Source organism: Chelon labrosus (assembly GCF_963514085.1).
Source record: "Chelon labrosus genome assembly, chromosome: 8".
Taxonomy (NCBI): Eukaryota; Metazoa; Chordata; class Actinopteri; order Mugiliformes; family Mugilidae; genus Chelon; species Chelon labrosus.
Window position 1 is genome coordinate 11634004 of NC_140358.1, and position 26441 is coordinate 11660444.

General features: G+C 40.8%; 1 protein-coding gene across 1 annotated transcript in view; it reads right to left on the minus strand.

The window, feature by feature from the left end:
* Positions 1 to 1302: 1302 nt before the first annotated feature.
* Positions 1303 to 26441, minus strand: part of ahnak (AHNAK nucleoprotein) — a 32652-nt gene continuing 7513 nt past the window's right edge. The window contains exons 3-6 of the mRNA XM_084550303.1: positions 21675 to 21733; positions 21433 to 21589; positions 21073 to 21299; positions 1303 to 20964 (exon numbers count right to left, since the gene is read on the minus strand). Of these exons, the coding sequence (XP_084406429.1) occupies positions 2659 to 20964; positions 21073 to 21299; positions 21433 to 21589 (18690 nt within the window). The 5' untranslated portion in view covers positions 21675 to 21733 and the 3' untranslated portion in view covers positions 1303 to 2658. The remainder of the gene's footprint in view (positions 20965 to 21072; positions 21300 to 21432; positions 21590 to 21674; positions 21734 to 26441) is intronic.

A 26441-nucleotide genomic window follows, 5' to 3' on the forward strand; every position in this document is an offset into this window, starting at 1 on the left:
TGTAACACTAGTGATAATGAAATTTAATGTGACCAGGATTTTTAACAGTTACCAGTTGAAATGAAGTGCTATGGAAAAAGTAATTAACAGTATAATGTGAACTTAAAAATAATGAATAAGGCTTTAAAGATGACTTAAAGATTTACATTATTATGTGAATTTAAAAAATCTATTTGAAGAATCAAAATGTGTATCAAATGTGTGTGACAGTGGTGGTGTAATGTAATTCAACCACTGGGTGGCGTATTTAACATTTTGTTTAAGGGCACCCACATCCATGTATTTTATCTGTCATTTAAGTTAGTGACCAAAGGTGCAGCTGCAAAATGGGCATACTCTCTATTTACACTCCCACATTTAAGCCAACCTTGAGCTATGCTGTAGGCGAAAAGTGGGATAATATTTTGTAATAGCAAAAACCTGTAAATAAATTCACATTCAGAAACGTTAAGGGGCAGCAAAATAAAGTGTTTGCACTTTAAATCCTGTTACATGTATCCCTGTTCCTTATATACTGTTTTATATAACAAATTTTACATCATCTAACTATTAGATGATGTTTTCCGATAAGCAGCCCCTCGGAGATATCTGAATAATGATTGTTCTCTCTAAGTGGCAAAGAGTTAAGTAAAATGGTGCCCTACAGGGAGAATGATGTGGTTTGAAAAGCATGTCAGTTCACCATTGGAGACCATAGTTAACACCTGGTCCTCAACTTTAACCTCCACGAATGTTGGATACTTTTAACAGTGAAGGTGCTCTTTCTTTAATGTTTTCCAATCCCATGCCATTTCTTCAGTGTTACTATTACTACTTTTTTCTTAAATAATAAAATCCATGTGGCATTGCAATGGGGTCACGTGCAGTGGTGAACTGCTGCCATCTTCAGCTCCCCTCAGCTTTGTGGAGAGATAGAGATCCAGCTAAACTAGACATCTTAGCTATACAGTAGGACAAGAATATATTTATGGATATTAATAATCACAAATGGTTAGAATTAGACAATGTTGTTTATTAAATTTTGTGTTGTACGCACATGAGCATCAGCTTGATCAATATATGATGTACAAAATGTTAGCTAAATGGTACACACAAAGTAGGTAAAGGGTTGTAGGGTTTTGTCTGAGTTTTCAGTATCTATTGGTACTAGTATTTTAGAATGAATAAAGTATTACAATGCTTTACTCAAATTTGGACTTGTCTCTCTACATAGTAGATAACCAAGGAAAATAAATAGCCAAATCCAATTCATACGCTCTGTAATAATAGGTCATCAAGTTGTTGAAACAGAAATTATCATAGTCACTTTTTTATTATATTTTATTACATTTCTGTTTCTGATAATAACAACCCTTCTGAATGTTATACTGTATGAATGTACTTAATATACACATTGTGACATTAGTTATCTTTTAGACTATTTATGAATGGAGTAGTACAATCCACAGCATGTTGGGTGTTATTTGTAATGAAATTTACACAGCATTGAATGTATGCATTTATCCGGTTTTAACTGTTAAAGTATGTCTCTTGACCATTTTTGAAAAGTGTATAACAAGTGACAAGTCACATACTTGACAATATAGGATCATATACATATGGTAATTCAAGAATATCACATTCAGAAATAAGTAATAATTGTATCTTATAATCATATTACATGTTAAGGCACTGCAAATTCTGCTTTAAAAAAACATTAGTTCGATAAATCTTTTTATTTAGTTTATTTAGCAGAATGCAACAAAAGAATATACCCAAAAAAATCATGCTCTCCCTCATAATTGATCAATAATATGCAACTTTCTGTCAACACAAATTTGTCTGCAAACAAATGACAAAAAGTGACTGTTTATTTGTGACATTTTATATGCAAGCACAAGGTGTGTATACAAAGATGGAGTGACAAAATGAAATAAAATACTAGTATCCTTAAGTATCCTTAAACTGTGAAAATAACACAGGATTAAGAAGCAGAACCTGTTTCAAATAAACAAGCGGATTTGTGGTAAGTAGTACTGTATTTAGGCAAATACATTTTCTTTAAAATGACCAGAAAAATACTGACAGCACTTCAAAGAATCTCCAAACAGTGATTGTCTTTGCAATTATGGTATATACAACAATATCACTCTTCAGAATGTGTTATAAAGGGCCAGCTCTATGTTGCGTAAATATGCTTCTGCACTGATTATATATTCTCAAAGCTTGAAAATAAAACCATTTCATACATTAGAAAACTGTAAAGTGTTTATGCTGTATGTGTGTTTATTCCTTCAGAATAACTATTGTAAGTAAATGTTATGCATAATAGAGCCCTGGATACACCACACCCATTCATAACAACATTCATTTAATAGAATGAAACAGGACACAATGATAAGACCTATAATAAACTATTGGTGAAAATTTCATGAGATGGTGTTTGTTCAATAAATCTGGACTATGTACAAACAAAACGACATCTATTATTACAATACAAATGAATCTTATTTACATTTTGAGGGGATTTTAAACATTCTCATGCACCAGTCTAATTGCTAAAAAAAACTTATCGTTAGCAATGCTGAGATGTCCGTGCATGTCCCCATATATAAAGAATTTTTCTATATTAGGAGAATGTATGTGGGCGCACACAAGAGAGTTTAATTTGCCTCACAATCACTTTTTTGGTGAAACAGATAGCTCAACTCTTGGGAACTTGAAACCACCTCTTGAACCACTGTCACTGCTTGAGGATGAAGACAATCTGGATTTTTTTGAAGGTAAAGAAACACCTGCACTCCCCTCTACTCTTGCTTCACTGTCATCTCCAAGTGTCACTTCATATGAGCCCTTTGACTTTGCACCAAACCCTCCAAATGTCCCAAACTTCAACTTGCCTTTCTTTCCCTTGACCTTGCTTCCACCTAGATCTAATGCAATGTCACCAGCTTCTGCATCTAAGTGAGCTGAAGGAGAACTATCTGCAAGTGCCCCTTCATCACTCAGAGAAGAAGACCGATGTCTTGATTTCTTAAATAGATCCAGTGAGGCTGATTTGCCTTTAGTTGACACACTGAGTCCAGGATCACCCTCGAGTACTAATTTTCCACCCACCAGTTCCCCAGAATGTACACTTAGTTCTTTAGAGGCCTTGCCACCTTTTCCACTAGAACTCAACTCAACCTCTGGTCCATGAAGGTCACCTGTGCTACTGCCCTTTGCTTTTGACTTGCCAAACAATTTTGGCATTTTTGCCTTTACTTTGCCTTCACTGTGTTTCAGTTCTGGACTGGGAATGTCAATCTTTTGTGAACTGACTTGGCCACTGGCTGCAAGTTCACCACCTTCCTGGCCATGCACTGAAGGCAAAAGTATACCAAATTTTGGTACCTTGATTTTTGGAATTGTTACTGTACCCTCTGGATATTGAAGGCCACCAGTTGCTCTTTCACTTGAAACACTTGCACTAACTTCTGGATCACCTTTCCCACTTTTAATATGAGTAGTCTTTACTTTCACACCTGTCCTTTCCAAACTGACATTTGCACTACCGGGGCTATCAATGGCAGTGTTCATGCTAGCAGATGGCAAATCTATGTCAGATGACTTAAATCCCTCAGATAAAGATCCATCGCCTTTCAGTTTTGGTGATTTGATATCTAATTCCACATCAGGAAAATGAAGCTTTCCGAACAGAGGCTTCTTTACCTTTGTTCCTTTCACATGAATATTGGGTGTGTCAACATCCAGGTTTACAGCAGGTGTTTCCATGTTGGCGTCAGTTTTTTTAGCCTTTCCTTTCATTTTTGGAATTTTAAATTTTCCCTTTTTCCCCTTTACAGTCGCATCAATATCAGGGGCATCAAGACTTGCCTCAGCATCTGGAAGGCTAATATCTGTCTTAGACCCTTTTGCTCCCACACTGAACGTGGTTCTCATGGGCTCTTTTACTTCTGGGGATTTCATTGTGAACTTAGGACCTTTGAACTTAGGAAATGTAACCCCAGTCTTTTCAAAATCAACAGCAAGGTTAGCATTTGGACCCTTCATATCTACATCCAATTTAGGCATGGAAACATCCATTTCCCCTTTGGCAGTAGGCCCTTTTAAGTTTCCTCTTTGTCCCCCAATTTCAATATCTGGTCCTCCAATGTCCAGCTTTGGGCCTTTTATGTCACCTTCAATCTTTGGAACAGACACATCCACATCTCCTTTTATTTTCGGGCCTTTCAGATTAATATCCCAATCTGGCATTTTAGGTCCTGTCATTGATGGTAGTTTGACTTTGGGTCCTTTTAGTTTTGCACCAGAACCTTCAACATTTAATTCTGGACCTTTAATGTCAACATCTGGTGCCTTTACATCAATATTTGCCTCCGGAAGCTTTACGTCAACATCTGGGCCCTCCACCTTTGGACCTTTGATGCCAAATGATGGCATTTTGATTTTTGGCATATCAAATCCACCTTTAGGACCTTCAATTTTAACGTCTGAACCCTGGATGTCTACTTCCGGTAATGACATGTCTCCTTCAATCTTTGGAGCTTTCACGTCCACGCCACCTTTGACTTTGGGGCCTTTCACATTGAAATCCACATCTGGCATAGAGATTTTAGGTCCTGAAATCGATGGCATGTTGAATTTTGGCCCTTTGATCTTTCCGCTAGGGCTATCAATGTCAATGTCTGCACCCTTGATGTCCATTTTAGGTGTTTTAATATCAATGTCAGCTTCAGGAAGGCTGAGGTCAACATCTGGCCCTTCAACCTTTGGACTTTTGAACCCAAAAGATGGCATTTTAAATTTAGGCATGTCAAATCCACCTTTAGGACCTTCAATGTCAACCTCTGGACCCTTGATGTCTACATCAGGTATTGAGATGTCTCCTTCAATCTTTGGAGCTTTAACATCCACACCACCTTTGACTTTGGGGCCTTTCAATTTAAAATCCACATCTGGCATAGATATGTTAGGTCCTGAAATCGATGGCATGTTGAATTTTGGTCCTTTGATCTTCCCACTAGAACCCTCAATGTCAATGTCTGGTCCACTTAGTTTTACTTCTGGTGCTTTGACATCAGTGTCACCTTTAGGAAGGTTGACATCAACTTCTGGTCCTTCAAGATTTGGACCTTTCATCCCAAAGGATGGCATTTTAAATTTAGGCATTTTAAATCCGCTTTTATGGCCCTCAATGTCAACATCTGGTCCTTCAATATCTACCTTTGGAGCTTTTATGTCTCCCTCAATCTTTGGAACAGAGACATCAACATCTCCTTTTATTTTGGGTCCTTTCAGATTAATGTCCCAGTCTGGTAGCTTGGGTCCTGATATTGAAGGTAGCTTGAATTTGGTTCCTTTTAGTTCTGCATCAGGACCTTGAACATTGACTTCTGGGCCTTTAATGTCAACATCTGGTGCATTAACATTAATATTTGCCTTTGGAAGTTGTACATCAACATCTGGCCCCTCCACCTTTGGACCTTTGAAACCAAATGATGGCATTTTGATTTTAGGCATCTCAAATCCACCTTTAGGTCCTTCAATGTCAACCTCCGGACCCTTGATGTTTAAATCAGGCATTGACATTTCTCCTTCGATCTTTGGTGCTTTCACATCCACACCGCCTTTGACTTTGGGACCTTTCATATTAAAATCCACGTCTGGCATAGAGATGTGAGGTCCCGAAATAGATGGCATGTTGAATTTTGGTCCTTTGATCTTTCCACTAGGTCTCTCAATGTCAATGTCTGCACCTTTGATGTCCATTTCAGGTGTTTTAATGTCAATATCAGCTTCAGGAAGGTTGAGGTCAACATCAGGCCCTTCAACATTTGGACCTTTGACACCAAAGGAGGGCATTTTGAATTTAGGCATTTTAAATCCTCCTTTGTGTCCCTCAATGTCAACATCTGGTCCTTCAATGTCCACCTTTGGGGCTTTTATGTCACCTTCAATCTTTGGAACAGACACATCAACATCTCCTTTTATTTTCGGTCCCTTAAGATTGATATCCCAATCTGGCATTTTGGGCCCTGATATTGATGGCATTTTGATTTTGGGCCCTTTAAGTTTAGCATCAGGACTTTCAACATCTATTTCCGGGCCTTGAATATCAACTTTTGGTACCTTTACATCAATACTTGCATCTGGAAGTTTTACATCAACATCTGGCCCCTCCACCTTTGGACCTTTGATGCCAAATGATGGCATTTTGATTTTAGGCATCTCAAATCCGCCTTTAGGACCTTCAATTTCAACCTCTGGACCCTTGATGTCTACTTCAGGTACTGACATTTCTCCCTCAATCTTTGGAGATTTCACATCCACACCACCTTTGACTTTGGGGCCTTTCACATTGAAATCCACATCTGGCATAGAGAGTTTAGGTCCTGAAATTGATGGCATGTTGAATTTTGGCCCTTTGATCTTTCCACTAGGACTGTCAATGTCAATGTCTGCACCTTTGATGTCCATTTCAGGCATTTTAACATCAATGTCAGCTTCAGGAAGGCTGAGGTTAACGTCTGGCCCTTCAACTTTTGGACCTTTGAACCCAAAGGATGGCATTTTAAATTTAGGCATTTTAAATCCTCCTTTGTGTCCCTCAATGTCAACATCTGGTCCTTCAATGTCCACCTTTGGGGCTTTTATGTCTCCTTCAATCTTTGGAACAGACACATCGACATCTCCTTTTATTTTCGGTCCCTTGAGATTGATATCCCAGTCTGGCATTTTGGGTCCTGATATTGATGGCATTTTGACTTTGGGTCCTTTTAGTTTTACATCAGGGCTTTCAACTTCTAATTCCGGCCCCTTAATGTCAACCTTCGGTCCCTTTACATCAACACTTGCATCTGGAAGTTTTACATCAGCATCTGGCCCCTCCATTTTTGGACCTTTGATGCCAAATGATGGCATTTTGATTTTAGGCATGTCAAATCCACCTTTAGGACCTTCAATGTCAACCTCTGGACCCTTGATGTCTACATCAGGTATTGAGATGTCTCCTTCAATCTTTGGAGCTTTCACATCCACACCACCTTTGACTTTGGGACCTTTCATATTGAAATCCACATCTGGCATAGAGAGTTTAGGTCCTGAAATTGATGGCATGTTGAATTTTGGCCCTTTGATCTTTCCACTAGGGCTATCAATGTCAATGTCAGCCCCTTTGATGTCCACTTCAGGCATTTTAACATCAAGGTCAGCTTCAGGAAGGCTGAGGTCAACATCTGGCCCTTCAACTTTTGGACCTTTGAACCCAAAGGATGGCATTTTAAATTTAGGCATTTTAAATCCTCCTTTGTGTCCCTCAATGTCAACATCTGGTCCTTCAATGTCCACCTTTGGGGTTTTTATGTCACCTTCAATCTTTGGAACAGACACATCGACATCTCCTTTTATTTTCGGTCCCTTGAGATTGATATCCCAGTCTGGCATTTTGGGTCCTGATATTGATGGCATTTTGACTTTGGGTCCTTTTAGTTTTACATCAGGGCTTTCAACTTCTAATTCCGGCCCCTTAATGTCAACCTTCGGTGCCTTTACATCAACACTTGCATCTGGAAGTTTTACATCAGCATCTAGCCCCTCCACTTTTGGACCTTTGATGCCAAATGATGGCATTTTGATTTTAGGCATGTCAAATCCACCTTTAGGACCTTCAATGTCAACCTCTGGACCCTTGATGTCTACATCAGGTATTGAGATGTCTCCTTCAATCTTTGGAGCTTTCACATCCACACCACCTTTGACTTTGGGACCTTTCATATTGAAATCCACATCTGGCATAGAGAGTTTAGGTCCTGAAATTGATGGCATGTTGAATTTTGGCCCTTTGATCTTTCCACTAGGGCTATCAATGTCAATGTCAGCCCCTTTGATGTCCACTTCAGGCATTTTAACATCAAGGTCAGCTTCAGGAAGGCTCAGGTCAACATCTGGCCCTTCAACTTTTGGACCTTTGAACCCAAAGGATGGCATTTTAAATTTAGGCATTTTAAATCCTCCTTTGTGTCCCTCAATGTCAACATCTGGTCCTTCGATGTCCACCTTTGGGGCTTTTATGTCACCTTCAATCTTTGGAACAGACACATCGACATCTCCTTTTATCTTCGGCCCTTTGAGATTGATATCCCAATCTGGCATTTTGGGTCCTGACATTGATGGCATTTTGATTTTGGGTCCTTTTAGTTTTGCATCAGGGCTTTCAACTTCTAATTCTGGGCCTTTAATGTCAACCCTCGGTGCCTTTACATCAATACTTGCATCTGGAAGTTTTACATCAACATCTGGCCCCTCCATTTTTGGACTTTTGATGCCAAATGATGGCATTTTGATTTTAGGCATATCAAATCCACCTTTAGGGCCTTCAATGTCAACCTCTGGACCCTTGATGTCTACATCAGGTATTGAGATGTCTCCTTCAATCTTTGGAGCTTTCACATCCACACCACCTTTGACTTTGGGACCTTTCATATTGAAATCCACATCTGGCATAGAGAGTTTAGGTCCTGAAATTGATGGCATGTTGAATTTTGGCCCTTTGATCTTTCCACTAGGGCTGTCAATGTCAATGTCAGCCCCTTTGATGTCCACTTCAGGTATTTTAACATCAATGTCCCCTTCCGGAAGGCTCAGGTCAACATCTGGTCCTTCAACTTTTGGACCTTTGAACCCAAAGGATGGCATTTTAAATTTGGGCATTTTAAATCCTCCTTTGTGTCCCTCAATGTCAACATCTGGTCCTTCAATGTCCACCTTTGGGGCTTTTATGTCACCTTCAATCTTTGGAACAGACACATCGACATCTCCTTTTATTTTCGGTCCCTTGAGATTGATATCCCAATCTGGCATTTTGGGTCCTGATATTGATGGCATTTTGATTTTGGGTCCTTTTAATTTTACATCAGGGCTTTCAACATCTAATTCCGGCCCTTTAATGTCATACTCTGGTGCCTTTACATCAATACTTGCATCTGGAAGTTTTACATCAATATCTGGGCCCTCCACCTTTGAACCTTTGATGCCAAATGATGGCATTTTGATTTTTGGCATCTCAAATCCACCTTTAGGACCTTCAATATCAACTTCTGGACCCTTGATGTCTACATCAGGTAATGACATGTCTCCTTCAATCTTTGGAGCTTTCACATCCACACCACCTTTGAGTTTGGGACCTTTCAGATTGAAATCCACATCTGGCATTGAGATTTTAGGTCCTGAAATTGATGGCATGTTGAATTTTGGTCCTTTGATCTTACCACTAGGGCTGTCAATGTCAATGTCTGCACCTTTGATGTCCATTCCAGGTGTTTTAATATCAATATCAGCATCAGGAAGGCTGAGATCAACATCTGGCCCTTCAACATTTGGGCCTTTCATCCCAAAAGATGGCATTTTGAGTTTAGGCATTTTAAATCCTCCTTTATGTCCCTCAATGTCAACATCTGGTCCTTCAATGTCCACCTTTGGAGCTTTTATATCTCCCTCAATCTTTGGAACGGAGACATTAACATCTCCCTTTATTTTGGGCCCTTTGAGATTGATATCCCAATCTGGCATTTTAGGTCCTGATATTGATGGTAGCTTGAATTTGGGTCCTTTGAGTTTTGCATCAGGGCCTTCAACATCAACATCTGGACGTTCAATGTCAATCTTCGGTGCCTTTACATCAATACTTGCATCTGGAAGTTTTACATCAATGTCTGGCCCCTCCACTTTTGGACCTTTGATACCAAATGATGGCATTTTGATTTTAGGCATGTCAAATCCACCTTTGGGACCTTCAATATCCACCTCTGGACCCTCGATGTCTACGTCCGGTAATGACATGTCTCCTTCAATCTTTGGAGCTTTTACATCCACACCACCTTTGACTTTGGGGCCTTTCACATTGAAATCCACATTTGGCATAGAGATTTTAGGCCCTGAAATTGATGGCATGTTGAATTTTGGCCCTTTGATCTTACCACTAGGGCTGTCAATATCAATGTCTGCACCTTTGATGTCCATTTTAGGCGTTTTAAGATCAATGTCACTTTCAGGAAGGCTGAAGTCAACTTCAGGCCCTTCAGCTTTTGGACCTTTCATCCCAAAGGATGGCATTTTGAATTTAGGCATTTTAAATCCTCCTTTGTGTCCCTCAATGTCAACATCTGGTCCTTCAATGTCCACCTTTGGGGCTTTTATGTCTCCTTCAATCTTTGGAACAGATACATCGACATCTCCTTTTATTTTGGGCCCTTTGAGATTGATATCCCAATCTGGCATGTTAGGTCCTGATATCGATGGCATTTTGACTTTGGGTCCTTTTAATTTTACATCAGGGCTTTCAACTTCTAATTCTGGGCCTTTAATATCAACCTTTGGTGCCTTTACATCAATACTTGCATCCGGAAGTTTTACATCAACATCTGGCCCCTCCATTTTTGGACCTTTGATGCCAAATGATGGCATTTTGATTTTAGGCATGTCAAATCCACCTTTAGGACCTTCAATATCAACCTCTGGACCTTTGATGTCTACATCAGGTATTGACATGTCTCCTTCAATCTTTGGAGATTTCACATCCACACCACCTTTGACTTTGGGACCTTTCAGATTGAAATCCACATCAGGCATGGAGATTTTAGGTCCTGAAATGGTTGGCATGTTGAATTTTGGCCCTTTGATCTTACCACTAGGGCTCTTGATGTCAAGGTCTGGTCCACTTAGGTCTATGTCCGGTGCATTAATGTCAATTTCAGCTTCAGGAAGACTGACATCAACTTCGGGCCCTTCAACATTTGGACCTTTCACACCAAATGATGGCATTTTGAATTTAGGCATTTTAAATCCTCCTTTTTGGCCCTCAATTTCGACATCTGGTCCTTCTATATCCACTTTTGGAGCTTTTATGTCACCTTCAATCTTCGGAACAGACACGTCAACATCCCCTTTCATTTTGGGTCCTTTCAGATGAATATCCCAATCTGGCATTTTGGGTCCTGATACTGATGGTAGTTTGATTTTGGGTCCTTTTAGTTTTGCGTCAGGACCTTCGAGCTCTACTTCTGGGCCTTTAATGTCAACCTGTGGTGCCTTTACATCAATACTTGCCTTTGGAAGATTTATGTCAACATCTGGGCCTTCAGTTGTTGGAACTGACAAATCACCTTTGAATTTTGGACTTTTCAGGTTGAAGTCTACAGTTGGGATCTTAAATCCTTTGAGTTTTCCACGAGGACTGCCACCTTCAATTTCTGGTCCTTCAATGTTAACGTCTGGTAGTTTTAGTTCTGCTCCAGATTTCGGAAGATTGACATCCATTTCTGCTGTCTCAACCTTTGGTCCTTTGAAACCAAATTTTGGCATCTTAAATTTGGTTCCTTTAGTTTTTGGACCAGTAAATCCCATATCAAGATCAAGACCTTCAGAACTACCAGATTTCCCTTTGACGTTGATATCCCCTTGTACCAATTTCACATCGGATTCTGGGGCCTTTATTTTTGGACCCTTAAATCCAAACTTGGGCATTTTGAATTTTGATTTCTTTGAGCCAATTTCTGGAACATCAGTTGTAACGTCAGGCATCTCAAACCCACCTTTGGGACCTTCAATATCAATCTCTGGACCTTTGAGGTCTACTTCAGGTGTTGAAATATCTCCTTCAATCTTGGGAGTGGAAACATCCACACCACCTTTGAGTTTGGGACCTTTCAGATTGAAATCCACATCTGGCATCGAGATTTTAGGTCCTGAAATGGATGGCATGTTGAATTTTGGCCCTTTGATCTTACCACTAGGACTGTCAATGTCAAGATCTGGTCCACTCAGTTTTACTTCCGGTGCTTTGACATCAATGTCAACTTTAGGAAGGTTGACATCCACTACTGGTCCTTCAACATCTGGACCTTTCAATCCAAAGGATGGCATTTTGATTTTAGGCATTTTAAATCCTCCTTTGTGCCCCTCAATGTCAACATCTGGTCCTTCAATGTCTACCTTTGGAGCTTTTATGTCTCCCTCAATCTTTGGAACGGAGACATCAACATCTCCTTTTATTTTGGGTCCTTTCAGATTCATGTCCCAGTCTGGGAGCTTGGGTCCTGATATTGAAGGTAGCTTGAATTTGGGTCCCTTGAGTTTTGCATCAGGGCCTTCAACATCAATATCTGGGCCTTCAATGTCAAGCTCTGGTGCCTTTACATCAATGCTTGCCTTTGGAACATTTATATCAACATCTGGCCCCTCCATTTTTGGACCTTTGATGCCAAATGATGGCATTTTGATTTTTGGCATCTCAAATCCACCTTTGGGACCTTCAATATCAACCTCTGGGCCCTTGATGTCAACTTCCGGTACTGACACGTCTCCTTCAATCTTTGGAGCTTTCACATCCACACCACCTTTGAGTTTGGGTCCTTTCAGATTGAAATCCACATCAGGCATGGAGATTTTAGGTCCTGAAATGGTTGGCATATTGAATTTTGGCCCTTTGATCTTTCCGCTAGAACCCTCTATGTCAAGGTCTGGTCCTCTTACATCTACTTCTGGTCCTTTAACATCAATGTCAGCTTTCGGAAGGCTGACATCCACTTCTGGACCTTCAACATTCGGACCTTTCATTCCAAAGGATGGCATTTTGAATTTAGGCATTTTAAATCCTCCTTTGTGTCCCTCAATGTCAACATCTGGTCCTTCAATGTCCACCTTTGGGGCTTTTATGTCACCTTCAATCTTTGGAACAGACACATCGACATCTCCTTTTATTTTTGGTCCTTTGAGATTGATATCCCAATCTGGCATTTTGGGCCCTGATATTGATGGCATTTTGATTTTGGGCCCTTTAAGTTTAGCATCAGGACTTTCAACATCTATTTCTGGGCCTTGAATATCAACTTTTGGTGCCTTTACATTAATACTTGCATCGGGAAGTTTAACATCAACATCTGGCCCCTCCACCTTTGGACCTTTGACGCCAAATGATGGCATTTTGATTTTAGGCATCTCAAATCCACCTTTAGGACCTTCAATATCAACCTCTGGGCCCTTGATGTCTATTTCTGGTACTGACATGTCTCCTTCAATCTTTGGAGCTTTCACATCCACACCACCTTTGAGTTTGGGACCTTTAAGATTGAAATCCACATCAGGCATGGAGATTTTAGGTCCTGAAATGGTTGGCATATTGAATTTTGGCCCTTTGATCTTTCCGCTAGAACCCTCTATGTCAAGGTCTGGTCCTCTTACATCCACTTCTGGTCCTTTAACATCAATGTCAGCTTTAGGAAGGCTGACATCCACTTCTGGACCTTCAACATTTGGACCTTTCATCCCAAAGGATGGCATTTTGAATTTAGGCATTTTAAAGCCTCCTTTGTGCCCCTCAATGTCAACATCTGGTCCTTCAACGTCTACCTTCGGAGCTTTTATGTCTCCCTCAATCTTTGGAACGGAGACATCAACATCTCCTTTTATTTTGGGTCCTTTCAGATTAATGTCCCAGTCTGGGAGCTTGGGTCCTGATATTGAAGGTAGCTTGAATTTGGGTCCTTTGAGTTTTGCATCAGGGCCTTCAACATCAATATCTGGGCCTTCAATGTCAACCTCTGGTGCCTTTACATCAATGCTTGCCTTTGGAACATTGATATCAACATCTGGCCCCTCCACCTTTGGACCTTTCATGCCAAATGATGGCATTTTGATTTTTGGCATCTCAAATCCACCTTTGGGACCTTCAATATCAACCTCTGGGCCCTTGATGTCTACTTCTGGTACTGACATGTCTCCTTCAATCTTTGGAGCTTTCACATCCACACCACCTTTGAGTTTGGGACCTTTAAGATTGAAATCCACATCAGGCATGGAGATTTTAGGTCCTGAAATGGTTGGCATATTGAATTTTGGCCCTTTGATCTTTCCGCTAGGACCCTCTATGTCAAGGTCTGGTCCACTTACATCTACTTCTGGTCCTTTAACATCAATGTCAGCTTTTGGAAGGCTGACATCTACTTCTGGACCTTCAACATTCGGACCTTTCATTCCAAAGGATGGCATTTTGAATTTAGGCATTTTAAATCCTCCTTTGTGGCCCTCAATATCAACATCTGGTCCTTCAATGTCAACCTTTGGAGCTTTTATGTCTCCCTCAATCTTTGGAACGGTGACATCAACATCTCCTTTTATTTTGGGTCCTTTCAGATTAATGTCCCAGTCTGGTAGTTTGGGTCCTGATATTGAAGGTAGCTTGAATTTGGGTCCTTTGACTTTTGCATCAGGGCCTTCAACATCAATATCTGGGCCTTCAATGTCAACCTCTGGTGCCTTTACATCAATGCTTGCCTTTGGAACATTTATATCAACATCTGGCCCCTCCACCTTTGGACCTTTGATGCCAAATGATGGCATTTTGAATTTTGGCATCTCAAATCCACCTTTGGGACCTTCAATATCAACCTCTGGGCCCTTGATGTCTACTTCCGGTACTGACATGTCTCCTTCAATCTTTGGAGCTTTCACATCCAAACCACCTTTGACTTTGGGACCTTTCAGATTGAAATCCACATCAGGCATGGAGATTTTAGGTCCTGAAATGGTTGGCATGTTGAATTTTGGCCCTTTGATCTTTCCGCTAGGACCCTCTATGTCAAGGTCTGGTCCCCTTACATCTACTTCTGGTCCTTTAACATCAATGTCTGCTTTTGGAAGGCTGACATCTACTTCTGGACCTTCAACATTCGGACCTTTCATTCCAAAGGATGGCATTTTGAATTTAGGCATTTTAAATCCTCCTTTGTGGCCCTCAATATCAACATCTGGTCCTTCAATGTCTACCTTTGGAGCTTTTATGTCTCCCTCAATCTTTGGAACGGAGACATCAACATCTCCTTTTATTTTGGGTCCTTTCAGATTAATGTCCCAGTCTGGTATCTTGGGTCCTGATATTGAAGGTAGCTTGAATTTGGGTCCTTTGAGTTTTGCATCAGGGCCTTCAACATCAATATCTGGGCCTTCAATGTCAACCTCTGGTGCCTTTACATCAATGCTTGCCTTTGGAACATTGATATCAACATCTGGGCCCTCCACTTTTGGACCTTTGATGCCAAATGATGGCATTTTGATTTTTGGCATCTCAAATCCACCTTTGGGACCTTCAATATCGACTTCTGGGCCCTTGATGTCTACTTCCGGTACTGACATATCTCCTTCAATCTTTGGAGCTTTCACACCCACACCACCTTTGACTTTGGGACCTTTCAGATTGAAATCCACATCAGGCATGGAGATTTTAGGTCCTGAAATGGTTGGCATATTGAATTTTGGGCCTTTGATCTTTCCGCTAGGACCCTCTATGTCAAGGTCTGGTCCGCTTACATCTACTTCTGGTCCTTTAACATCAATGTCAGCTTTAGGAAGGCTGACATCCACTTCTGGACCTTCAACATTTGGACCTTTCATTCCAAAGGATGGCATTTTGAATTTAGGCATTTTAAATCCTCCTTTGTGCCCCTCAATGTCAACATCTGGTCCTTCAATGTCTACCTTTGGAGCTTTTACTTCCCCCTCAATCTTTGTAACGGAGACATCAACATCTCCTTTTATTTTGGGTCCTTTCAGATTCATGTCCCAGTCTGGGAGCTTGGGTCCTGATATTGAAGGTAGCTTGAATTTGGGTCCTTTGAGTTTTGCATCAGGGCCTTCAACATCAATATCTGGGCCTTCAATGTCAACCTCTGGTGCCTTTACATCAATGCTTGCCTTTGGAACATTTATATCAACATCTGGCCCCTCCACTTTTGGGCCTTTGATGCCAAATGATGGCATTTTGATTTTTGGCATCTCAAATCCACCTTTGGGACCTTCAATATCAACCTCTGGGCCCTTGATGTCTACTTCCGGTACTGACATGTCTCCTTCAATCTTTGGAGCTTTCACATCCACACCACCTTTGAGTTTGGGACCTTTCAGATTGAAATCCACATCAGGCATGGAGATTTTAGGTCCTGAAATGGTTGGCATATTGAATTTTGGCCCTTTGATCTTTCCGCTAGGACCCTCTATGTCAAGGTCTGGTCCGCTTACATCTACTTCTGGTCCTTTAACATCAATGTCAGCTTTCGGAAGGCTGACATCCACTTCTGGACCTTCAACATTTGGACCTTTCATTCCAAAGGATGGCATTTTGAATTTAGGCATTTTAAATCCTCCTTTGTGCCCCTCAATGTCAACATCTGGTCCTTCAATATTGACCTTTGGAGCTTTTATGTCCCCCTCAATCTTTGGAACAGACACATCAGTATCTCCTTTTATTTTGGGTCCTTTCAGATTAACGTCCCAGTCTGGTAGCTTGGGTCCTGATATTGAAGGTAGCTTGAATTTGGGTCCTTTGAGTTTTGCATCAGGGCCTTCAACACCAATATCTGGGCCTTCAATGTCAACCTCTGGTGCCTTTACATCAATACTTCCCTTTGGAAGATTGACATCAACATCTGGGCCTTCCACTTTTGGACTTTTAATTCCAAATGATGGTATTTTTATTTTTGGCATCTCAAATCCACCCTTAGGACCTTCAATATCCACCTCTGGGCCCTTGATGTCTACTTCCGGTATTGACATGTCTCCTTCAATCTTTGGAGCTTTCACATCCATGCCACCTTTGACTTTGGGGCCTTTCAGGTTGAAATCCACATCAGGCATGGAGATTTTAGGTCCTGAAATAGTTGGCATATTGAATTTTGGCCCTTTGATCTTTCCGCTGGGACCCTCTATGTCAAGGTCTGGTCCGCTTACATCTACTTCTGGTCCTTTAACATCAATGTCAGTTTTCGGAAGGCTGACATCCACTTCTGGACCTTCAACATTTGGACCTTTCATTCCAAAGGATGGCATTTTGAATTTAGGCATTTTAAATCCTCCTTTGTGCCCCTCAATGTCAACATCTGGTCCTTCAATGTCTACCTTTGGAGCTTTTATGTCCCCCTCAATCTTTGGAACAGACACATCAGTATCTCCTTTTATTTTGGGTCCTTTCAGATTAACGTCCCAGTCTGGTAGCTTGGGTCCTGATATTGAAGGTAGCTTGAATTTGGGTCCTTTGACTTTTGCATCAGGGCCTTCAACATCAATATCTGGGCCTTCAATGTCAACATCTGGTGCCTTTACATCAATACTTCCCTTTGGAAGAGTCACATCAACATCTGGGCCCTCCACTTTTGGACTTTTAATTCCAAATGATGGTATTTTTATTTTTGGCATCTCAAATCCACCTTTGGGACCTTCAATATCCACCTCTGGGCCCTTGATGTCTACTTCCGGTACTGACATGTCTCCTTCAATCTTTGGAGCTTTCACATCCACGCCACCTTTGACTTTGGGACCCTTCAGATTGAAATCCACATCAGGCATGGAGATTTTAGGTCCTGAAATGTTAGGCATGCTGAATTTTGGCCCCTTGATCTTCCCACTAGGACCCTCTACGTCAAGGTCTGGTCCGCTTACATCTACTTCTGGTCCTTTAACATCAATGTCAGCTTTAGGAAGGCTGACATCCAGTTCTGGCCCTTCAACGTTTGTGCCTTTCATCCCAAAGGATGGCATTTTGAATTTAGGCATTTTAAATCCTCCTTTGTGTCCCTCAATGTCAACATCTGGTCCTTCAATGTCTACCTTTGGAGCTTTTATGTCCCCCTCAATCTTTGGAATGGACACATCAGCATCTCCTTTTATTTTGGGTCCTTTCAGATTAATGTCCCAGTCTGGGAGCTTGGGTCCTGATATTGAAGGTAGCTTGAATTTGGGTCCTTTGAGTTTTGCATCAGGGCCTTCAACATCAATATCTGGGCCTTCAATGTCAACCTCTGGTGCCTTTACATCAATGCTTGCCTTTGGAACATTTATATCAACATCTGACCCCTCCACTTTTGGACCTTTGATGCCAAATGATGGCATTTTGATTTTTGGCATCTCAAATCCACCTTTGGGACCTTCAATATCAACCTCTGGGCCCTTGATGTCTACTTCCGGTACTGACATGTCTCCTTCAATCTTTGGAGCTTTCACATCCACACCACCTTTGACTTTGGGACCTTTCAGATTGAAATCCACATCAGGCATGGAGATTTTAGGTCCTGAAATGGTTGGCATATTGAATTTTGGCCCTTTGATCTTTCCGCTAGGACCCTCTATGTCAAGGTCTGGTCCGCTTACATCTACTTCTGGTCCTTTAACATCAATGTCAGCTTTCGGAAGGCTGACATCCACTTCTGGACCTTCAACATTTGGACCTTTCATTCCAAAGGATGGCATTTTGAATTTAGGCATTTTAAATCCTCCTTTGTGCCCCTCAATGTCAACATCTGGTCCTTCAATATTGACCTTTGGAGCTTTTATGTCCCCCTCAATCTTTGGAACAGACACATCAGTATCTCCTTTTATTTTGGGTCCTTTCAGATTAACGTCCCAGTCTGGTAGCTTGGGTCCTGATATTGAAGGTAGCTTGAATTTGGGTCCTTTGAGTTTTGCATCAGGGCCTTCAACACCAATATCTGGGCCTTCAATGTCAACCTCTGGTGCCTTTACATCAATACTTCCCTTTGGAAGATTGACATCAACATCTGGGCCTTCCACTTTTGGACTTTTAATTCCAAATGATGGTATTTTTATTTTTGGCATCTCAAATCCACCTTTAGGACCTTCAATATCCACCTCTGGGCCCTTGATGTCTACTTCCGGTGTTGACATGTCTCCTTCAATCTTTGGAGCTTTCACATCCATGCCACCTTTGACTTCGGGACCTTTCAGAATGAAATCCACATCAGGCATGGAGATTTTAGGTCCTGAAATTGTTGGCATGTTGAATTTAGATCCTTTGATCTTTCCACTAGGACCCTGAATGTCAAGGTCTGGTCCGCTCAGTTTTACTTCTGGTGCTTTAATATCGGTTTCAGTTTTAGAAAGCCTGACATCCACTTCTGGCCCTTCGAGGTTTGGACCTTTCATTCCAAAGGATGCCATTTTAAATTTAGGCATTTTAATTCCTTCCTTGTTTACCTCAATGTCCACATCTGGTCCTCCAATGTCCCCCTTGCGAGCTTTTATGTCCCCCTCAATCGTTGGAACAGACACATCAGCATCTCCTTTAATTTGTGGTCCTTTGAGATTAACATCCCAGTCTGGTAGCTTAGGTCCTGATATTGATGGCAGTTTGATTTGGGGTCCTTTGAGGGTTGCATCAGGACCTTCCACATCAACTTCTGGGCCTTTCATTTCATGCTTTGGTGACTTTATATCAGTATTTGCCTTTGGAAGATTTACATCAACACCTGGGCCCTCCACCTTTGGGCCTTTGATGCCAAATGATGGAATTTTGATTTTTGGCATGTCAAATCCACCTTTAGAAGCTTTAATGTCAACCTCTGGATCCTTGATGTTTACATCAGGTGTTGACATGTCTCCTTCTATCTTTGGAGCTGACACATCCATGCCAATTTTGAGTTTGCTGCCTTTCAGATTTGAATCCACATCTGTCATAGAGATTTTAGGTCCTGAAATGGTTGGCATGTTGAATTTTGGCCCTTTTATCTTACCACTAGGACCCTCTATGTCAGTACTTTTCTTAACAAGAACATCAACATCTTGACTCTTCACTTTTGCACCTGTAATGCTCAGTGATGGCAGTTTGACTTTTGGCATTTCAAATTCACCTTTAAGCCTTTCAGTGTCAACCTCTGGAGCTTTCATGTCAACTTCAGGCACTTTCACATCAGTGTCAGGTTTGGGAAGATTGGGAGTGGCTGCAACTTCCACTTCTGGACCTTTAAGTTTTAGTGACGACATTTTGATTTTGGGCATTTCAAATCCATCCTCTGGCCCTTCTGTTTTGATTTCCCGAACTGGCACAGATGGCAAAGTAAATGTGGGTCCTGTTATTTTTACATCCTTGGTTTTACCAGAAGCTTCTGTTGTGTTAATGTCAACTGTAGGAGCTTTTGCATCAACTTTCAGTCCACTGGCTTGGATCTTGATTGTTGATGTTTTTATGCCACTTACATTGCCCTCATTTTTGTATCCTGGAACTTCAGTGACTGTTTCAGAATCTTTAATTCCTGTCTTCGTGCCTGTCAGGTTGATATCAATCTCACCTTTCAACTTTGAACCTGTAACATTGTCATCCATACCTGTCATTGAAATCTTTCCTGGCACTGAGGAATATCCTGAGGTAACATCACCTAATGTGATTTTTGATCCTCCTGTTCTATCAACACTCCCTAACCCTTTTGTCTGTGGCTGACTGATAGTAAATTCAGATACCTTCACTTTTCCCCCCTCACCTAGATTGGGGCCAAAATTTCCCACAGGACTAAAAGACCTTCCGTTTTCATCAACTGCACCACCCGTCCCTCTTGTAACATGCCTGCTGCCAGTGTTTGTGCTGTCTCTTAGAGTCATGTTTGAGTCAGAAACCTGAATACTTCCATGTCCTTCCTCTCCACTCCCTCTTGAGATTTCAAAGCTTTCCTGGCCTTTACCTATGGTTACTCCAAAGCTAGGCCCTTTAAATCTGAGATCTGTACTTTCTTTTTCCTCTCTTAAATTTGTTGTGGTTTGAAGTCCCCCACTACCCCAATGTGTCTCAGTGGAGCTAACTTTTGGCACAGTGTAAGTTATATTGCTTGACTCAAAAACTCCCTCGTCTGCTCCCACTTTACCTGAAGGGCTCCCATGTGAGATTCTGATACGAGGAGAACCATCTCCAGATTCATGTCGTAGCCCTTTGAAGTCTGGGCTTGAAAGTTCAAGTTGCTCACTTATGCCACTTGGCATATCCACTGTATAGGTAGTGATGCGGCGAGTGATGGTAGTAATCGTGCTGCCATCGCTGCTCGTGCTGCTATGTCGTTCTGTACGAACATCTACTCCCTCTGCAAGGTCTTCAGACTTCAGCCTTGGTTTAATCTTTTTTGTGTATATTCTCTTGTAATCCTCATCATCCCCACTCTGTTGATTAAAAAACAGGGGTAAGTGTATAACATGGACACATTAGAGTACTACAATATGTTAGTTCATTGTGTTATTTTGAATTTACTTTTAACAAAAGGAACTTACAAGAATGATGTCTGGGCTGGAACCTCCAAAGCGGGTCTTGCCTTCCCATGTAAGGGTGCCCATTGGTGAACGACAAGGTGTGCTCAAGGGCGAGTAGCAAGGGGATTTGTCTCCTTTGTTTTGTAGTTTCAGTCCAACCTTATGTCGGTTCAGTGTCTTCAGAAGCTCTGCTGTTTCTTCAGAGCTCATATTATCAAAGTAGATTGTGGCACCCACAATCTGGTCACCTATGAATGAAGTTGAGATAGCAGCAAAAACTTCTGTTAAGTATTTAAGTATTAGTATGTAATAGTATGTACAGTAGATGTAACAAATCTTAAAGAAAAACACTGATCTGAGGAGAAAAAATGAATTTGTTACCTTCATAGACTTTTCCAGACCGTGCTGCAGGTGACTCTCCTTTCACCTCCTTTACAAAGATCTCTCCTTCACTTGTCTGTTCTATGGTCAAGCCAGTTTTGTCTGGACCTTCCCAGTCTTGAAAGAGCACCTCTCTGGTCTCCTCTTCATCAGCCATCTGTCATGACAATCATACAAATATTACAAGGTAGCTGGCAAGAACTTACCAGAGGATACCACTATTATTGGGATCGTAATCTTACCTTGCTTTTGTTTTTCTTTATTTCAGCCCTGGTGTGATGGAAACTCTGTTTTTGTTTTCCTGCACATATGAAAGACATGGATAAGCATTAAAATTAAATCAATCATTCTAGACAACATGTTCTTATAAACTTCAAACACTGTCCATTGGACTAAATGAAAAATTCAACCTGCCCTGCTCTCTAAGTAGTCTGCGTTATAGGACCCAAAGGTGAACACTAGATGGTGTTAAACGTCTTTCAGACAACACAGCCTCTATCTACCCAAAACACTAACCCATCAACTCCCTCCCTCTAGGATGTTCTGTTTTGGAAATTTGGTTGAAGTCCGACCACACCCTGAAAAGGAAAGCAGCCCAATCATGCGCCTACACAACTGCTCCAAAGTCAATAGGAATAACAATGATGGTTAAAGCTGCCTCACTTGATGAAAACATGCACACTAAGGTGCAGAAATGTACAGTAACACATCACATCAGCATCTTAATGTATCCTCTCTCTCGTTAATACACGGACACATTTATGAACACTATTCTAATAGTAAAACAAGTAAACATTTACATATGCATACATTGATACACACACAATGGACATGTGATCTATCACCATCACATGTCATTTTCAGTCCAGAAGAACCATTCATTTGTCTACTGTTGAAAGACCTTCAACAAATCATCTCATGTTATTTATTTCGTTTGGTCATTTGACTTTAGATATGAATACTGGTGCCTATAATAGTATTACTATCAATCAATAAATAATGATTACAAAACAGTTCACCACATTTTTATCAACTAATATCAACACAACTAATTTCAACATTCTTAGCTTTTCCATATCTGTGTACACTCTAGTGAGAACTTTAGTAATCATCATGATAATAAGGTGTGTTTACATCACTCCCAGACATGCCTCTTCAAACATGCTGATGAGTCCTACCCACCCTCCTCTCTGAAACAGATAACCCATTGTTTCATGCATGCTTGCATTTCGTACACTGCATTCATATAATACACATGCTTGTTGGTGACTTAAATTTTTTGGGATTCAGTTATTTGCTCTGTCATTTACATAAAGAAATGGATAAAGAAAACCTGGATTGTTGTATATATCTGCCCTTATCCTTTATTTTATGTGTACACATTGAGATTTATTTTTTTCACTTATTTAAGTTCTGTGTGTTTCTGTACAAGAGAGCAAAGTTACCGGAGTCAGATTCCATGTATGTACACACATACTTTGCCAATAAAGCTGATTCTGATTCTGATTCTGAAATTAAACTGAAATCTTTAACATAAACAAACAACCCATGTTTCCACTTGAACTATCACCATATAATTAGTATCCAGAAGGCCTCCAGACTGCAGTGCTTGTTTGATGAATGACACTGACATTACCACAAGCATTTCCGTAAGAATAATTCTGTTGCTGCCTGCCGCAATCATTCAGTTGGTTGCAGCAATTATTCGATTTGCCTATAGTCAACCAATACAAATGGTTGACAAGAGCCTGTCCATTGGTAACACAAGAGAAGCAGGATATCATTGATATTATGATGGTTGATTGCTGGTGTTTTTACCAGAGAAGTCCAAATACACTTGACTATGCAGAATCCACATATAAAACTCAAAAGCTACCTCAGTGCCTCTAACATTTCATTTGAGCCAAATGAGAGACTAATTGTGAGGAAGAACACATTGCAATTGTTCTAGTTTTAAAGCAGTAATTCCCGTAGGATCAATTACGATCACTATGATGAGGAAAAAAAACAAAACAATTAATGTTTCTCCTAACTTTGCATTTTATTACTATACTTTATACTATGCTACTACCGTACTTCTGAGCAGTTTTGCACCACTGTAAATAATGCAATTACACCAGTAAGCCGCAAATCCCTTCCTCATTCACTGAAACTGCCACACTGTTCAGCAAGATTACCAGCTGCTGGAAGCAAGAGGAACCTGAGGCAAAGATAAAGAAACATCTGTTTCAGAAGGATTGGTAACATGCATCCCTCACTCAACGACCATCTGCCACTCTTGCTACACTGCCAATATACAGTATTTTATGAATGAGAAGGTTACAAGAAAACAACACGAATGCTTTTGTTTATTTGCTCGGATGTAAAACAACACACTGCAAAGTCTATTGTTTCACATATGCACCAAGGCGGTGCATATAGCCTTTTGTGTCTCTGTGTGCAAATGGGAAAGTGATCCGTTTGTCTGCTGACAAAACATGTTTCTATATTTTGTATTTCATCCATAAGAAGTCCTATGGATGTCAAAAGTCTAAAATATATGCAAGTTTCTTAAATTTAGGTTGTGTATCAAAATATTGCCATGTTGCTGGCCTGATTCCATGCATACAGCAAGAATGAGTGAATGTGCAATATAAGAATCAAAAAGAACAATTTTTGTGTTCTCCCTAGTTTGTTGGACTGGACTGTGTCCAAGAGCGCATATACACCAATTAACACATGTCAATAAATAGATGGGTTCTGTGTGATTGGGAATTCTAAAGAATGCATGCAATGCTTTGAGGTAATATTAAACCAAATAACACAAGTCAGGGCCTCTGGGAGTGATAATACCAGAGAATAGTATGGTGCTTATGCCAAACATGACGCCAACCACTCACAGGCTCCTACAACCTGATATTCCCTTTCTTTCTCCCTCTTTCCTCCACCCTCTTCTCAGTTCATTGTGTCTGTCAGTGTGACCCGATTGCACCTTGAAACATGAATCTTTTAAGACCTCAAGCCACAACAGTTTTATGCATCAGTTACAGCACAAATGTGTGAATACGGAAGGGACTAACAAAGCAGTGTGCAAGACCCAGTTTTACTCAATTAACTTGTATGAAACAAATTTTCGTCAATTTAGTCAGCCGCCGCTTATAGTGCCTTAACCATGCCCTTCTGATCTCTGCGTGAGACTAGAACCAAAAGGAATTTGTTTTCCCCATGGGTCATTGAGTGGTCCATTTTACATATCCACATCCTCGCTCAATTCAATCAGTAAAAAAAGACTAAAATATGTGACAAACTTTTCACATGATCTATCTTTCACGTGGGCTTATTGACACTGCATAGAACTATTCAGTGCTTGAGAGGGCAACAGTAAATATGAAGCACTTAAGCAGAAACAAGGCCCGTATTATTGTTGGCTGGATTAACTGTTTTGAAAAAAAAAAAAATAAATGGCTCAAGGGGAAAGGAACTTTCTTGCGTTTACAAAAACCTTCCCACTTAAGGATTAACAATATCTCTCTTTCTTTGCCTCTGCCCTTATCCTTTGATTTATTTTTATACATAATCACATATGGTGTAATTAATACATTCTTAAACTTTTCCTCCTCCCACATTTTTTCCTTGCATAAAGTCTTTTCATGACTGAAAATGAACAACGTGGTCCGTCCTTGTTCTCACAGTTTTGACATATTTCTGGCAGAAAGCCGCAGGGAGGACCTGTGGCATGCAGCAATATAGGAGGGAAGGAAGGAACATAGAAAGAGGGAGGGATGTGGAGAAAAGAGGAAATGGTAAAAAAAAAAGAAAAGAAAAAGAAAGTGAGGATCGCAAGTAAGAAAAGGAGAGGAATGTCTGCGAAACTGGAATGTTAGGCAACGCGTACAGTGAAGAAATGCAAAGGCATCCAAGCAAAAATGAAATGTGGGACAATCACTGAAGAATGTCTTCAGAAGCTTGAAACAACACACTGGGCAACCTATTTGATATCAGCAAGATGTCTCCTTTTTCTTTCTTTGCTGTGTTCAGTCCCAAGTATCACTTTTTTGCCTGTGTTTATGTGAATTTAGAACATGCCATAATGTGGCATAAATTATACTTGGGGAAAGGGCAAATAATGACAGCTCAAGCCACAAAGATCCTATGTCTACAGATTTGTGTGTGTAAACAAGTGCTATATAGTTAAGCGTCATGTTCTTGGAATTATAAGAGATGCAGTCAGTGACTCAAAGCAATGCAATAACATGACAATCAAACAGTCCTCAATCTTTCATTTATCTGATATGCCAGAGTGTACACATTCTTAAATTTGATTAGTGATGTCATCAAAAAGCTTATCTGAGCAAAACTGGGGTTTTTGCAAAATGCTCTGAAAGAAACTTTGCAAGCCGGGAGAAAAATGAGGGTAAAGGGAGACAGACAGGCTTGTCTGTTTTTCATGTTTTATTATGTCTTGGTAAGTGTGGTGAAAGGGGGGATGTGTGGAAAGCCAGCCACACAAAAGCTCTCGCTAACTAGAGTGAAACCCCAGAGCATTTCTGGTTACACATCTCTTATGTCCTGTCACTGGCCGTCAGAAGCGGCATACAGTTCGGGTTTAATATCTTAATTACTGCTAGCTTGTCCCTCCTCTCAAAAGGAATAAATTATCCACAGCTGCAGACTACAAACAGTTAAAACAGTGTGAGTTTGGCGGGCTTTTGACAGGGTTGTTTCATAAGAAGGGGAAAGGGGTTCGGGCGGAACAGGTGGTCGCTGGGGGAGGAAGAAGGCGCGCAAAACAGAGGCATGGGGCGCAGAAGCAGCCAAGTGTCAGGTTTCTACAAGGCAGGCCTTTCACAGCTGAATGGTGGAGGCATGACCTTCCAGGTTCAAAGGAAGCTTTGCAGCAAACATTCCAACAGAGGTTGGGCATCTGGCCCAATTAAAGTATACTTCTGACTAGACAGTGGTTTGGATTGAAGTGATAAGAAGTAAGAAAGACAGTTTTCTTTCCTTTATTTAGCCAATAACAGTTGTGG